At 47.4% G+C, this 15,193-nt stretch overlaps 1 protein-coding gene across 1 annotated transcript; it reads left to right on the top strand.

Annotated features, from left to right (window-relative positions):
* The first annotated feature begins 1,425 nt into the window (after positions 1–1,425).
* CAV2 (caveolin 2) lies at positions 1,426–10,544 on the top strand. The gene is made up of 4 exons (XM_083400152.1): positions 1,426–1,860; positions 2,393–2,580; positions 8,046–8,649; positions 8,802–10,544. The coding sequence occupies exons 1-3, from the start codon at positions 1,711–1,713 to the stop codon at positions 8,194–8,196; spliced, it is 489 nt and encodes a 162-aa protein (XP_083256278.1). The 5' UTR covers positions 1,426–1,710; the 3' UTR covers positions 8,197–8,649; positions 8,802–10,544.
* The last annotated feature ends 4,649 nt before the right edge of the window (positions 10,545–15,193 follow it).

Below are 15,193 nucleotides of genomic sequence, written 5' to 3'. Positions count from 1 at the left end.
CCACCTGTTCCTTCAGCCAGTAAATGTTTGAGTTATGACCATGCACAAGGGAATACCCTTTTTGCAGATTATTATTATTATTATTATTATTATTATTATTATTATTATTAGCCTAGTATTCCAGAATTCTAATCTTGCGGGGCTATAGACTAGAAAAGGAACTACGCATTGGCCTGAGTTATGGCAAACCTGGCTATTGTTATGAAACTTTGCTTGCAGCTAACGATTACTGCCACAGGCACGACTTTGACTTGGTACTTTGACTTGGGAGTGGGTGGCACTGTGGTCTAAGCCACTGAGCCTCTTGGGTTTGCAGATCGGAAGTTTGGCAGTTCAAATCTGTGCGATGGTGTGAGCTCCCATTGCTCTGAGCCAGCTCCGGCCAACCTAGCAGTTCGAAAGCACGCCTGTGCAAATAGATAAACAGGTACCGCTGAAGTGGGAAGGTAAATGGTGTTTCCGTGCGCTCTGGCTTCCGTCATGGTGTTCCATTGTGTCAGAAGCGGTTTAGTCCTGCTGGCCACATGGCCCGGAAAGCTGTCTGTGGACAAACGCCGGCTCCTTCGGCTTGAAAGTGAGATGAGCGCCACAACCCCTTTGACTGGACTTAACTGCCCAGGAGTCCTTTACCTTTACCTTTTAGCTGACTTAGTACCATCAACTCAACCTGTCTCCTCCAGAGCTGGACTTACACACTAATAGAGGGAAGTGCTGAGATGTCCAGGAAAAGCAACAGAGTTGGCACTCTGCTCCCTCTGTTTCCCTGCCTTATGTCTTCCACCAGAGTGACCAAAGCTGTTTCTGACCCATGGCCAGGTGAAGGGCTTTTTTCAGCCGGAACTTGCCGGAACTCAGTTCCGGCACCTCTCAGGTGGGCTCCATTGCCATTATAAGAGAACAAAGGAGGTGTTCATGGTGAGTTCCGGCACCTCTTTTTCTAGAAAAATGGCGCTGGGCTGGCCCAGGTGAAAAGCCAGTCTGCAATGCACCCGACTGACCAGTACCTTTGAAAAATGCTGGACATTGCCGTCACTGCCCCCACTACCTCCAGCGGTGACATGGGGTGTGTGACACACACACACCTCAAAAAACCCACATTTTCTCTGATGTAAGCCCCATTGATTCTGATGGAGTTAACGTCAAAAGAAGCATTGCTTAATATTTCAGCCTGGTTTAAAATTCCCCGTGTGTGTCTAACTTGTCTGCGAAAAATAAATGTGCTTTCCCTCAGGGGTAACCACAGGGGTCCAGCGATGAAAAGAGGGGCTCTGCTTTTGGCGGGAAGCGAAAGAGCGCGCGCCGTCGCCCCTTTAGCGCTGGCCAAGTCTCCCTTTGCAAACGAGGCCCCGAGAAAGGTCGCTCGAGGTGGCCTCCCGGCTTCTCCCAAATGTTGCCTCAGAGGAGAGTGTCGGGTCTGAGCATGCGCGGGAGCCAGGCGGGCACCATCGGCCGCTTTCCAGTGTCTGCCGCTAAGCGCTGCTTTTTTTTCCCCCCACTCCAGCCTCGCTGGTGGCTTACGGGAGCGGCGGCGCAGCTTGCCGTGGGTTTCTCCGGGGCGTGGTCTCGGGCTTTGCCCACTCCACCCAGCGACGCGATCCACGAGCACCCAAGGGTGGGGGAAAGAGGGGGACGTGGAGAGGTGGGGAGGAGGGGGGAGCTCCCCAGCCGCAGGCCAGGAAGACCTTCGGGACCCAGGCTGCCCCAGCGACGATGGGGCTGGAGAAAGAGAAAGCGGACACCAAGATCTTCATGGATGAATACGGCTTCAACCGAAGCAGCAGCCCCGCTCTGTCGGACGCGGAGAAGAGCCTGGAGAAAACCCCGGACAGGGACCCGCGCGGGATTAACACGCATCTGAAGGTGAGCGAGGCCGCCTGACTCGGGTTTGCTTTCCGCATCCACACGTTACCGTGTCCCTCTTCCACCTGTTTCTGCCGCTGCTTTGCATTGCGGCGATCGGGGCTCCCTCCCTGGGCCATGGACTCCATTTAAGGCGATTTCAACCCAGCCAAAGAGTTACAAGTCACCGTATTTTTTATTTTTTATTTCCGGAGGTTGGAGGGGTAGCATGTCTTGTGGTGGTCCTACCACTACTACTACTACTATTATTATTCGTTGGTACTTGTGCCGATCGACTTAAAATGGATCGGAATTGCATTTCCACGTTCTCTGCGGTGCATTAAAAAAAAAAGCTAGATCCATTTCAGAACATTTGAGTCGAAAGCGTGTGCCTGTTTGATTCAGCAGGATTCTTTCAGAACTGTAACAAAAGCAGCAGTTTAGCTTTGTGTTGGTTGCCCACTCGTCTCCCCCTCCCTTTGCATAACTGTCCTTGTTGCGTTTCAAAACAGAGGCTTATGTCGCTGCTTGCTTGTTGTGTCTCTCGTTCCAGCTGGGATTTGCGGATGTGATTGCGGAGCCGGCGTCCACGCACTCCTTCGACAAAGTCTGGATCTGCAGCCACGCACTCTTCGAGCTCAGCAAATACCTGATCTATAAGATCCTGACGCTCTTCCTTGCGGTCCCCTTGGCCTTTGTGGCAGGGATCCTCTTTGCTGTGCTCAGCTGTCTGCACATCTGGTAAGAACCCAGCTTCTTCTGTCTGCTGACGTTTTTAACATTATCCCCTGTATGCCATATAGAAATAACACGGTGGACTTTGGGAATTATGAGGAACCATCTTTCATGCTTCTCCTAGGAGTCCTGCCCCTCGCCACCTCTTCAGCTGGTAATTTTAGGGCCACTATTAATTATTTTATGTTAGTTTTGGGTAGCATTCTGACAGCTTCTGGATCCAATGGGAACTTACTTAAATGTGTGCAAAAGATTGCATTTTTAAAGTCCTCCTTTCCTTTGCACCACAATTGGAGTTGACCTTGCTCAGAAGTAAGACCAGGCCCATCCATTCCCATTGTTTTATTTCTGCACCTGACGGCAGAAATGTGCAGACTTGACCCACTAAAAAGCATTGCTTTTGATGTGACAGCGGGTGCCATGTTCTATCTTTGATGGCCATTCGCACATACAGATTGTTTCAGCTGCAGCCATCAGGTGGTGAGCAGGCACATGTGAGCCAGCCCTGTGTCCTTGCACATAATGGGATGTCAGCGGAATTCTGCATCCTACCACACATGCCTAATCCTTGCATCACAGTACCTCTCTTAAGAAGGTCACTGTTCTTCCAATTTTATAGATGGGCTTCTGAGGCAAAGCGATAACTTGCCTGGAGCCGTCAGGTAAAGTTGATTCTGCCGCAGGCCCAACAGGTTGGGATGCTACAGTGCTTGTTATGCATGTGAGCCCCAATCCTGCAAATAGATATGTATATGTGAGGCAGTAATATGCACATTAAGAGCACCAGCCTCTCCATTCTGGCTTGGAGTGGCTAGGAGCCTGCCCACCTGTCCCCACGCTTCCTGGGCTGCTCCTCCACTGCTCTGGGTGGCAAGGAGGGTGGAACGCTGATACATCTCCTTGCCGTGGGCACAAGGGAGCTTAGGTGTGTGTCTGTGCCAGTCTCACCAATAACTGAAGTGCCAGAAAAAACCAGGAGGTGAAACAGGAAGTGCTTCATATGAACAGGCATTATGAGAGTTCCAGGACACATTCCAGCCAGGCAAAAATGCTCAGTTCTGAGTGCCATGTGAAGAGACCCATGGCTGTGTCAGATTCCTGCATCTGAGGTTCCCCACCACCTCTGTGCTAGGTATTTGTCATTCCAGATTTTTGAACTGCTGTCTCCAGATTCGTGCTGTGCTTCCCGTCTTGATCCCATGAGTCCATTTTAGCTTGCAGCATCCATTGCAGGGTGATACCTGAGCTGACCCAGCATGTCTGGTACCTGCAAAAGCACCACAATAGCTAAAGAAAACTGAGAGCATCCTGTGTGTTTCTGGCTGAGCTGTGGCCTGTCCCATGCTGACCTAGTTCCTTGCTTGATTATTTGCTCGTTGAAATGTATCGTTTCTTACTTTGATTTGATTTTATGGACCTTGTGGACACATTAAATGGGATTACACTGAATCAAAGTGCTCGGCCTATTGAGCCCTCTGTTGTCTACTCTGGCTGGCAACCGCTGTCCAGGGTCTCAGGCAGCCTTCTATCCCATCATGTTCCACCTGATCCTTTCGCACTGCAATGGGGAACCTGTGGCCCACTGGCAGCATTTGCCATAATTTTGCACAGCTCAAAGAGACGGGGTGGCACAGAGATAGATTGGGGGGTAGAGGGAAAAGTGGAAGAGAGAGGTAGACAATGCTGCAATGCTGCTGACTCCACCCACTTTGGGCTATGGCTCCACCCACCATGAGTTGACTTTTCCCATGGCTCAACAGCCCTTTGTAGGAAAGGATTCCCCGGCCTGCTTTCACTGGAGAAGCTGGAAATGAACATTGGGGACTTTTGCAAGTAATGTGTGTGCTCTACCACTGAAGTACAGCCCCCGCTCCACATAATTGGGACTGCATTTTCTAGTTGTAACCCTCTTTGAAATCGATCACTGTTTTATGTGTCTCCCCACACTGAGAAAGGAATCAAGAGTGTGATATTACAACTGGGGAGATTCATAAATTCATACTGATGCTCTTGTTCACAGTAATCAACATTTGACAGAAAGTATTCGGAGGCACGTATCGTCTGTATTTTGTAAGGGAGAGGCTTTGGGTCAGGGTTAACAACTATCAGAAATGAAAGCATTGAGCAAAATCGGATGAAAGGGCATCTGTTGCTTGTGCCAAGTATTTGCTAAATGAAAACCTATACCCTTGAGAGAAACACCATGCCATTGCTGATGCCCCATCACTTTGGTGCTACCGAAGAGACAATTGAAACAAAATATTTTAAAAGCGCATATTCGAAATCTTATTCAGTTTCATTTCAAAAGGTCACATCCCTCCCACCCAGCCATAACTGTGTACCCAACTATATTGACTATGTTGGGGAAGTTTGGTAATCACTTTGGATGAATGTGTCAACACAACCTTGGTCAAATGGCAGTGTTTAACCCAGTGGCATAGCGTGGGTTGTCAGCACCCGGGGCAAGGCATGTAATTTGTGCCCCCTAACCCGGGGCAAGGCAAGTGATTTGCGCCCCCCCCCCTGCACTGTCCCTCCCCCAGATAGTCCCCCGCTCTCTCTCCACACCGCACCGCACCGCACGCCTGGCACCCTCCCCTCCACAGTGGGCGGCGACCCGGCGGCTTGGATCGGATTCGCACAGCCAGCACTGCAGTGAGAGAGAGTGAGTGAGCCAGGAAGGGGCAGAGAGCTGCAAGTGCGAGCGCTCCCCCCCCCCCCCCGATGTTGCACCCAGTGCGGCCGGGCCCCCCTGCACCCTCCACGCTACACCACTGGTTTAACCCAACTTGCATGCTTGAAACTCCCCCTGCCCATTTTATTCTAACAACAACCCAGTGAGGTTGATTAGGCTGAGAGGCAGTGACTGGCTCAAGGTCGCCCAGGGAACTTGGTGGCTGAGAAGAGGGGACTTGGAACCCTTGGCTTGTCCACACCAGAGTTTGCTGTGTGATTGCAGCTATTCATCTTCCCATTTAATTTGCACCGTCCCCATGACATTACCCTCAAAACACCACCAATGATTACGTTTCCCCCCTGTGAATTTGGGTTTATCCAATAGGGGGATCATCCAATAAATGGGAGGAGATTGGGCTGCACTCAGGGTCACAGGCAATTTGTTTCAGTGTTTTAGGGTGAGTGGCTTTCTGCTTCTCTTTTGATCCCCAAAAACTGTGCAAGGGTTGACATGTGGATGAGAGGCTGCTTGCTCTTTCCACCAACCACTCCACCTTGGATGATGCTCTGAATGAGGAGTACGGGCCATACTTGTACTTCTCTGCAGAATCAGGAGCCCTGAAGACACAAGGCTCAACCTTTGCCTAATATGTGGAGCTAGAGGTGTGTGTGGATTGGTGCAGGGTGAGGCCAGGAGGCAATTCCCACCCTCCACCCCTACAGAAGGCTAATATCGGCTGAGAGCAATTTATTTAAAAATGTTTGCTTCAATGTAGTGATTAGTAATAGGCCCAAATTGCTTGCCAGGATCAAATTTGGCTTTTATTACAAAGTACAAAAATTAAACAAGCATTATTTCATTTTATTAAAATACATTGAAAAACCTTTCAGGTGGCTTGTGTATGGATCAATCATCCTGATTTGAGAATGGTGGCTATTTACTGATGTGCTGATTTGCTTGAGGGGAGGTTACCCCACACTTTCCAGGGTGTGTTCCCATCACTTTCCTTATTGCAAAAAGTCTGATCTTCTGGGGAAGCAGATGTGTTGCACAAGGTCTGCCAATCAACTATCGTTGTGCAACCCAAATTTGCTGGTATGCGATTGACTCCTGCTCCCAAATAGCAACAGGCTTGAAGCGCCCTGGGAGAATCCTTGCCTGATGCCAAAATGAGGTTGGTGCCAGCAAGGCCTCCCTAAAGAGGAAATTCCACAGGTGGAGGGGCCACTACCGAGAAGGCTCTGTCAGTGGTTGCCACCAGATGTGGGAACACTAGGACAAAAGCTTCTGAAGATGACTTGGATACACAGGCAAATTGGAATGCATTTGATTGGGGTTCTTTGGTGCATTTGATATACAATTCAAACATCTGAAAAGCTAAAAGAGAAAAGACTTAGATCAATTTATTATTTTTTTCATAACAATGTCGCTTAATGTCTTCCTGGTTTTCACCCTACAACGCCCCTGAAGAATGTACTCTCATTTCAGCTGTGCTTGTAAAAAAGAAAAAAAAATCCTAAAGGTGGAGTCAGGTGGGTGGAAATGTTGGGCCATTGTTCTTTTTTCCTGTGGAATCCCTTTGGTTTGGGAGCATGTAATTCCTGCTTGTTTTGAGGGCAGGGTAGTGAATTCCTCTCGAACACTCCCAGTGCCCTTTGGGAAAGAGCCAAAGCAACTCCACTGGGGGGGGAGATTGCTAGATACCCTGGGCTTGGCCAGTTCCACAAGAGGCAGTTAATTCCAGCCACAATGTTTTGTTTCTTCGGCCTGGAAAAGCGAGACCCTGTTATTAACCTGCCTCAGAACGATGTACGTCGGGAGGAACAACCTTCTCCTGTGTGGAGAAGCGTTTTTGGAAACCCTCCTTTAGGAAGCATTGCTGAAGTGCCAAGAGAGAGGAGTTGCTGCAGTGTTAGCATGCCAAAAATTTGCACAAGAGCTTGACCTCGCATTCCTTCAGCACCCAGAACTCTCTGTGACTAGAGAAGCAGTTGAGTTGCAGACCCACGTTGGAGGGCAGGGTGTTTTACCTCTCTGTGGTCTAAATTTTGCACCTCTCCCCATCCACAGACAAGCCTTGTTACATTGGGAACAGAATTACGGTTTTGTTTTGTTTTGTTTTTGGGGAAGGATACAATAGCATGCTTTAAAAAATAATAATTAAGTGCTACTGTTACTGTTTTAGCATTCCTTGAACCTTTCCCCTCTGGCAGGTTTAGTTACATTGGTGGCCATAGTTACACTATCTGTTAGGTATGAAAGAACAATCTGAATCTGTGCCAGTACCAACCACCAGTTGAGTGAGCTGTTTGCAGGCTTGTTAAAAGGAAGGTTGCCTCTCCACATTCCTCTGTTGCTTTGAATGGATCTTTCTCCTTTCCTTTTTGGCCGTAGACTTAAATCAAGGAAGAAATGTCAAGAAGCACATTGCATGTCCTGCATGAGTATTTGCCTATGTGTTGCCTATGCGTTACTTCTGAGTAAACAACGGTAGCAAGCAACTGCAAAGTGGAAATTTGGGGGCTATGAAGATATTGTAGGCATTTGTCTTTTTGTGGATTTCTCTGTAAATCCAGCTTTGTGTTGGAGTGCTAGAATTCAGCCATGCCCAGGATTTCTCAAACCATACCCTGAGCAAACGTGTTGGATCAATTTTGTGCATAATAACAATAATTCTTTTTATTTAACAAATAAATAATTCTATTTATTTAACAAACTATGAGAATAGTAGAACTTAATGGCTGGTGTTTCAGAAAGTGTCGTTCATTTAAACTTTCTCTTTTCTCTTTTCTAGGATTGTGGTTCCTTTCACAAAGTCCTGCCTTATGGCTTTGCCCTCTGTGCAAGCTGTATGGAAGAGCGTGACAGATGTTTTCATTGCACCGCTATATCACAGCGTAGGAAGGTGCTTTGCATCAGTTGACATACGCCTTGTCCAAGAGTGAACATCTGGGAACTAACACTACTCTAGTCTTAAACAATGTTAAACCTCCTTGCTGAATAATTCATTCCAAATTACTACTGTTTAAATGGCTGACTTTTTTTTTTTTTTACCTCTTCTTCCATCAGGGTTGCACTTTTCTGGAAACAAAGCTTGCTTTGGGAATGGGGAAAAATTGTTAAGAAAAAATGATTCCATTTTCTAAATGAAAAATAACAGGCTGCATTTGGCATCACTTTATTTTAATGGTACTATCATTGTCTGGTCCCCACAGATGTGTCATGGGGACTTACATGACCACATCACATATGCCTGCCCAGACATGTATTACTACAATGAATCCTAACTACAAGAAGTCACTGTGCACTGTATCAACTAAAACTGTATCTATTGTATTACCCAATTTCTTTGACAGCTAATACCTGGCCTATTTTATGCATGTTTTACTATACAGCCAGTGGCGTAGCGTGGGTTGTCAGCACCCAGGGCAAGGCAAGTAATTTGCACCCCCTAACCCGTGGATTTGCGCACCCTAACCCAAACCCCCAGATGTTGCGCCCGGTGCGGCCGGCCCCCCCTGCACCCCCCACGCTACGCCACTGTATACAGCTCACTCTCAAAATTCTAAATGTATCCAGAATATTGTTTGTTACTCCTGGGAGGGGGAAAATCTTCATCTGACTCCTAATTTAAGTCTTCTCTTTCAGCAACAGCTAGCACCCTATAAAACAAAGGTAAGGAACATCTGGCCCTCCAGCTGTTGCTGCACTAATCTACAGCTCCCATCATCTCTGACCATTGGTCATTCTAGTTGGGACTGATGAAGTCCAGCACTGTCTGGAGGACCACGGGTTCTGCAAACATGTTCTGGAATCAATCAAGTCTACTTGGCATAAACCTACCAGCAATACTTGTAATCTCTCAGATCCAGTGGCTTCCAGTGCACTAAGTGCACAGCTCAAGGCCAGATTGAGTCCGTCTGGGTGTCCTTGGTCATTAATGGGATCTAGGGACTTGGGCCATAGTTGGAGTCTCAAAAGCAGCAGGTAGGGAATCCATATTGGTCAGGCAAGGGCCTCGGCTAATGTTTATAGCAACTCATAAGCATTGCCAAATACAGGGATTCACTTCCCTCCTCCCTTCCATGCTTAAAGAAAACCATTGGATGTCTGAAGACCTATTCCTTAGGAGTTCATTAGACTAATCTCAGACTCAAATAATGAGAATCCCAGTTCAGACACGAGAAGCCCTGACAACATGGTGCTCAACCATGTTCCAAGATGCCCATGGAGGAATGCAGGCAACTGCTCTTTTTTGACCCAGTGAATTGAGAAGCTCATACATTTTGCATACATGGGATATGGGGTTCTCAACTGGGCTAACAAATCACACCACCCCTAAAGGGCTTTGCTGAAGATTGCCCTCTTATTGCCTCGGGGTGGTGGGTTACATTTATGCGGCATTTTCTTGATCATAGTGTAACTCTTGGGATTTTATGAGGTTCTTCTGCAGATGTGGACACACTTCAGGATCCACAGAATTGTGTGCACAGATTTATACAATACTGTTGCATAAGGGAATTAAGTACTTGCCTACTATGCAAACCCGTAAGAATCAAAAGGAAGGGAGAAAGGTTACTTCAAAATTACGGTAACTGTTTGAAACAAGGTGTTAACTTGGGTAGAAAATCTTGATGCTTTTATTTAATGAAACTCTTTTGCTGTACATATTGTGTTTTTATGTAAATGGTATGTAACGAATTGCCTTGAAGTCTTATTTTTACGGTCTCCATATTCTTGCCAAGCTTTTATTTTAAAGAAGCAGGGTGCTTCAGCCAATCACCTGCTCATCACTCTGTAAGTGCCATGCATACAAGTCCACAAAGGTTTCTTGAAGGGAGGAGCTACTGAGCTGCCTTCTCCACAAGAACCTGAAGCAGAATCCTGTTGTGCCTGAGACAGTAGTAGAGCATTCCACATGGAAGTGGGTATTCTCTGCTTCTGATCTCCCCAGATTTCTTTCCAAAGAGGGCTGTGTGTGGTTGTAGATATATGGCCTGTGTTCCCCACTTGTGCAGTTTCTGTGCATGGAGATACTAGCGTGAAATAATTTTGGGTGCCTGAGAATCTCTAGAGGGAGGCCAATGACCTTTTAAATGAGTGGGGTTTGTTGTCTAGATTTTGAACTGAAATGAAAATCACTGAAATTCTGATATGCAATTCATAAATACACCAAATACTCTGTATGATTCCACATCGAGACCTAAATGCTGTGTTCTAAGCTATGCCAAAGATTCTGAAAAAGACTCTGTATTTTCAAAGTATTTTTATTAAAATGGTATGTTGAACATTTGAGCTTTTCTGCCTTTGTTGTTTAGCAGCAACACTGTTTAATAATTCACATGATAAACATATTCTCTTGCGGAAGAAAAGAGGTGCATTTGAAAATTCTGTTCTCAAATCTTTGCTGTCCCCAAGCTTATTGACTCTCAGCCATGTTACTTGAAACCCTGATAACAAAGGTTATTTTCCATGCATTTAATGCAGCTTCAATAAATAGTTTTATATGCATGCCCTGACCCAAACAAATTGTACTTACCGTATTTTTCGCCCCATAGGACGCACTTTTTCCCCTCCAAAAATGAAGGGGAAATGTGTGTGCGTCCTATGGGGCGAATGCAGGCTTTCGCTGAAGCCTGGAGAGCGAGAGGCATCGGTGCGCACCGACCCCTCTTGCTCTCCAGGCTTCAGGAAGCTATCCGCAAGCCTTGCAAGCCCTGTGGGAGTTCCCACGGGCTCACAAGGCTTGCGGGCAGCAGCCTGCCGCCCGAAGCACGGGGAGCCCTCTGGGCGAGTGTCGGTAAGCCTTGCGCGCCTGGAGGGAGGTCCCGCCGAGCACACGAGGCTTGGGGCAGCAGCCTGTCGCCCAAAGCACGGGGAGCCCTCTGGAGGACTCCCCGTGCTTCCGGCTAGTGTCGGTAAGCCTTGCGCGCCTGGCGGGAGGTCCCGCCGAGCGCGCGAGGCTTGGGACGGCAGCCTGCCGCCCAAAGCACGGGGAGCCCTCTGGAGGACTCCCCGTGCCTTGGGCGAGTGTCCGCAAGCCTTGCGCACCCGACGGGAGGTCCCGCCGAGCGCGCGAGGCTTGGGGCGGCAGCCTGTCGCCCAAAGCACGGGGAGCCCTCTGGAGGACTCCCCGTGCTTCCGGCTAGTGTCGGTAAGCCTTGCGCGCCTGGCGGGAGGTCCCGCCGGGCGCGCAAGGCTTGGGGCGGCACCCTGCCGCCCGAAGCACGGGGAGCCCTCCGGAGGGCTCCTCTTGCTTCTGGTGGGTGTCCGCAAGGCTTGGGGCGGCAGCCGCAGCTGGGGGGGAGGAATAATTTTTTTTTATTCATTTCCTCCCCCCAAAACCGAGGTGCGTCCTATGGGCCGGTGCGCCTTATAGGACGAAAAATACGGTACTTTGAGCTAAACTGATGTTGTATGAATAATATATATATGCACAAAATAGTAGACTAAAATTTATTTGGTGTTCTAAAAGACAAAGGTGCTACTACCGGAAGACATGGATTCCCCCCCCCCCCCCATTAAAAGTAAACACTTTTGAGTTCTTCTCCTTGGTCTAAACTAGGGCTGCACCACCATGTGCATCTACCTGCCAGTAAGTCTCATTTAACACAGTGGGATTTGGCTTGAAGTAAACATGCCTGGGATTGGGCTTCCCAATTGCAGTTCTACGCCTGTGTCCAGTTCCATATAATTTATTTATTAAATTGCTTTTTTTAAAAAAAGAAATGTCTAAGCAATTCATATTAAAAAACAATTTAACGGGGTTTGCACACACATTCCAAATTGTCAAGTGTATTTTAGCAACCATAAATATTTTCAGAGCAGAGCTACTGCCTGACTATTTTTCACACCCTTGTTCTCGAATTTCCAGGCAAAATTCAACCTTAAAACATGAAAACGTACAAAGAGCCTTGCTCGGTCAGCCCAGAAGCCAGCTGGTCCTGTATCCTGTTCTCAGTGACCAACCAGCTGCTTATGGAGACTTTCAAGCTATAAAGCCCATCACAGTTTGGGACTAGGCTTGGGACTAGGCTGCCTGTCTCCACATGTGCCTGCTTGTACAGTGAGATCTTGAACAGATGCCCTCCTTTGAGTGTCCCCACCTTCTGAGTCATAACAGAAGCCTACCAGAGAAAAGGTTCTTAGAATAATAGAATTGTAGAGTTGGAAGGGACCTGGAGGGTCATTCTGCAGTGCCGGAATCTCAACTAAAGCATACATGGACTGCTCACCCCATGGATGGGGCTTGCTTGGCACCTACATTTTGCTGCCATGTGAAGCCAGTTTTGTCCTTCCAGGCCCAATTATGTGGGGGTTTTTTAATCTCTGCTGAGATTTTATGCTGCCTTTTAAATAGACTGCCTAGACTGACCACATAAGCATCCCCAAAACAGAAGAGCCACATCACCAAACAATGAGACAAAGGGGGCACAGATTTGCCTAAGATTTGCATGTGCTAATTGATATGCATAGATGCCATTTTAGAAATAGTTGCCGTCATTTACATAGAAATTCAGTACATCTCACCAGGGTGGGGAATACTGTGGTCTTGTGTTTCTGCCCTGTCTGCTCTTCAGCAGCTAACGGTTGACGAACAACTTGCTCTTCCTGCATGTGGTTCTTTATATTTGAACTGGGTGCAGACCAGACAGCCCTTCTAACAGAAGACACTGTCAGATAGAAAATGGTCCTCTGTAAAGTAGGGCACACAGCCTCCTATACTTTGCTATGTTCAATTTTGCTTTGTACGTTCATGCTTTGTTGCATTTTTATTTATTTAAGGCACTCCTTAACTGCCTATCGAAAATGTATCCCCCCCCCCCAAAAAAAAACATGGTACAAATATAAAGACATCAAAAATTCACAATCTAGGCTGCAACACCCTTTACAACAGAGCTTGGTGGGTATTGAATTGAGGGGAGTGTCCCTCTGCTCAGCTCCACCCAAAAAGGGATGCTAGTGTCCTCCACTAATGTGGAGCATCTCGTTCCACCTGACCAACAGGCAGGCAGGAGGATCCCTGGTAGCGTTAGCTCACAGGAAGCCCCCAAATAGGGCATTCCATGGGAGGAGATGGTCTGAACATGCCTGGGATCCACTGAATGCTGAGCCAGCCCCACTGCTGTCACTTGATGGCATCAGGCCTGATTGGGGTCTGATTCGTGTCCCTCTCCAGATTGATGCAGCAGTTTGCCTCTCCCTGTTGTCTTCTGCCCTGGCTGGCACAAACAAGAGTGGAAGATGTGACCGTGGTTTGGCTGTTTCATCACTCCGCACCAGGCAGTGATGAAACAAGAGATATGGACTGTCCTGAAAGATAAATGAAACTGCCAACAGCAGTACAGTACAGCCATTTAATCTCTGGCCCACAATCCTGTTGCAAAATATAAAATCTGAACTCAGACAAACAACACACAGGCAACAATATTTTGTGTGGTAAGTTGCATTTAGGAAAGTTTTAAGGGTGGGGTAGAAATGGCTAAGGGACGCGGGTGGCGCTTTGGGTTAAACCACAGAGCCTAGGAGTCGAATCCCCGCGGCGGGTTGGGCTCCCATTGCTTGGTCCCTGCTCCTGCCAACCTAGCAGTTCGAAAGCATGTCAAAGTGCAAGTAGATAAATAGGTACCACTCCAGCGTTCCCGGTAAACGGCGTTTCCGTGCGCTGCTGTGGTTCACCAGAAGCGGCTTAGTCATGCTGGCCACATGACCCGGAAGCTGTACGTCGGCTCCCTCGGCCAATAAAGCGAGATGAGCGCCGCAACCCCAGAGTCGGCCACGACTGGACCTAATAGTCAGGGGTCCCTTTACGCTTTACTAGAAATGGCTATTTCTGTTACCGTACATTGGCATTTTATGAGTGGCAAAATTAATTCCTTTGCACTTGGAAGGATGACAGAGGTGACCAAGCTACCATAGGGTAGAATAAGGTTACCAGATTTTTTCAATGAATCCGGGGACACTTTTCAACTTGAATGAATTTTGTATGGGGACTGATGTGTAAATCCAGGGACTGTCCCCGGGAAACGGGGATATATGGTAACTATAGGGTAGGAAGGTCACCAAAGGGCTGTTTTGACATCTGCTGCTGGGGCTTAAATAATCAGTATACCAAATGAGATGTACACCATGGTAAGTTACCAGATGATAATGGGCCTCTGTGTCTGTATCTACATCTGTATCCACCCACTCTGTTCATTCTCAACACTAAACTATCTGCAGTGAGTCTGAAAGATCTCAGTGGGACACAGGAAAGGGAGCGGCCTTTAAAGTATGGAACACTGAACCAACAAGATGGAAACATAAAATAATAGGAGTTTTGCAGCATCATTCTTCTTGAGGCTACCTTTTCCACTCTCTTTCTCCCAGACACAACCAGCAGCCACACCCTGGATTCCATGATTCCAACACAAGGAAAATAGCTCTCAGGGGTGTGTGTCTCTCTCTCTCTGTGTGTGTGTGGTTCACCTCCATCAACGTTCCTAGAATGTACAATGTAATTTTGGCAAAACAAGGGACAGGACTTGGCCCTTCATGTACATTGTAAAAGCCCAAGCCTTGTTCCTGGTTTTATTATAATTACCGACAAATACAATCCATCCTAGTAAAACTTCTTCTTTTTTATCCTGGCACTGCCGATATGTTTGCATCAGCATCAGTAGTAGTAATAATAATAATAATAATAATAATAATAGGGCACACATAATCTGGAGGCTGTTTATTGGCATGCTTTTTTTCCTTTTGTCACCCACCTACAGATGACTCCAAACTTCGGAGGCAAAAGCTGCTGCATGGAAGAAAAAAGCTTTTGAAACTGTTACTTCGGGTGAATGTAAAAGAAAGCCCCATGAATCCACATGTATTATATTATTCTTTATTTCCATGGCAGAAGCACCAAGGATCCTCGTGATCGCTCATAAACCCTGACTGGATCAGGCTTCT

This window comes from Podarcis tiliguerta, assembly GCF_965153285.1.
Source record: "Podarcis tiliguerta genome assembly, chromosome: 10".
NCBI classification, from domain to species: Eukaryota; Metazoa; Chordata; class Lepidosauria; order Squamata; family Lacertidae; genus Podarcis; species Podarcis tiliguerta.
Note: the sequence above shows the minus strand (reverse complement) of the source record. Positions and strands in the feature narration are given on the sequence as shown.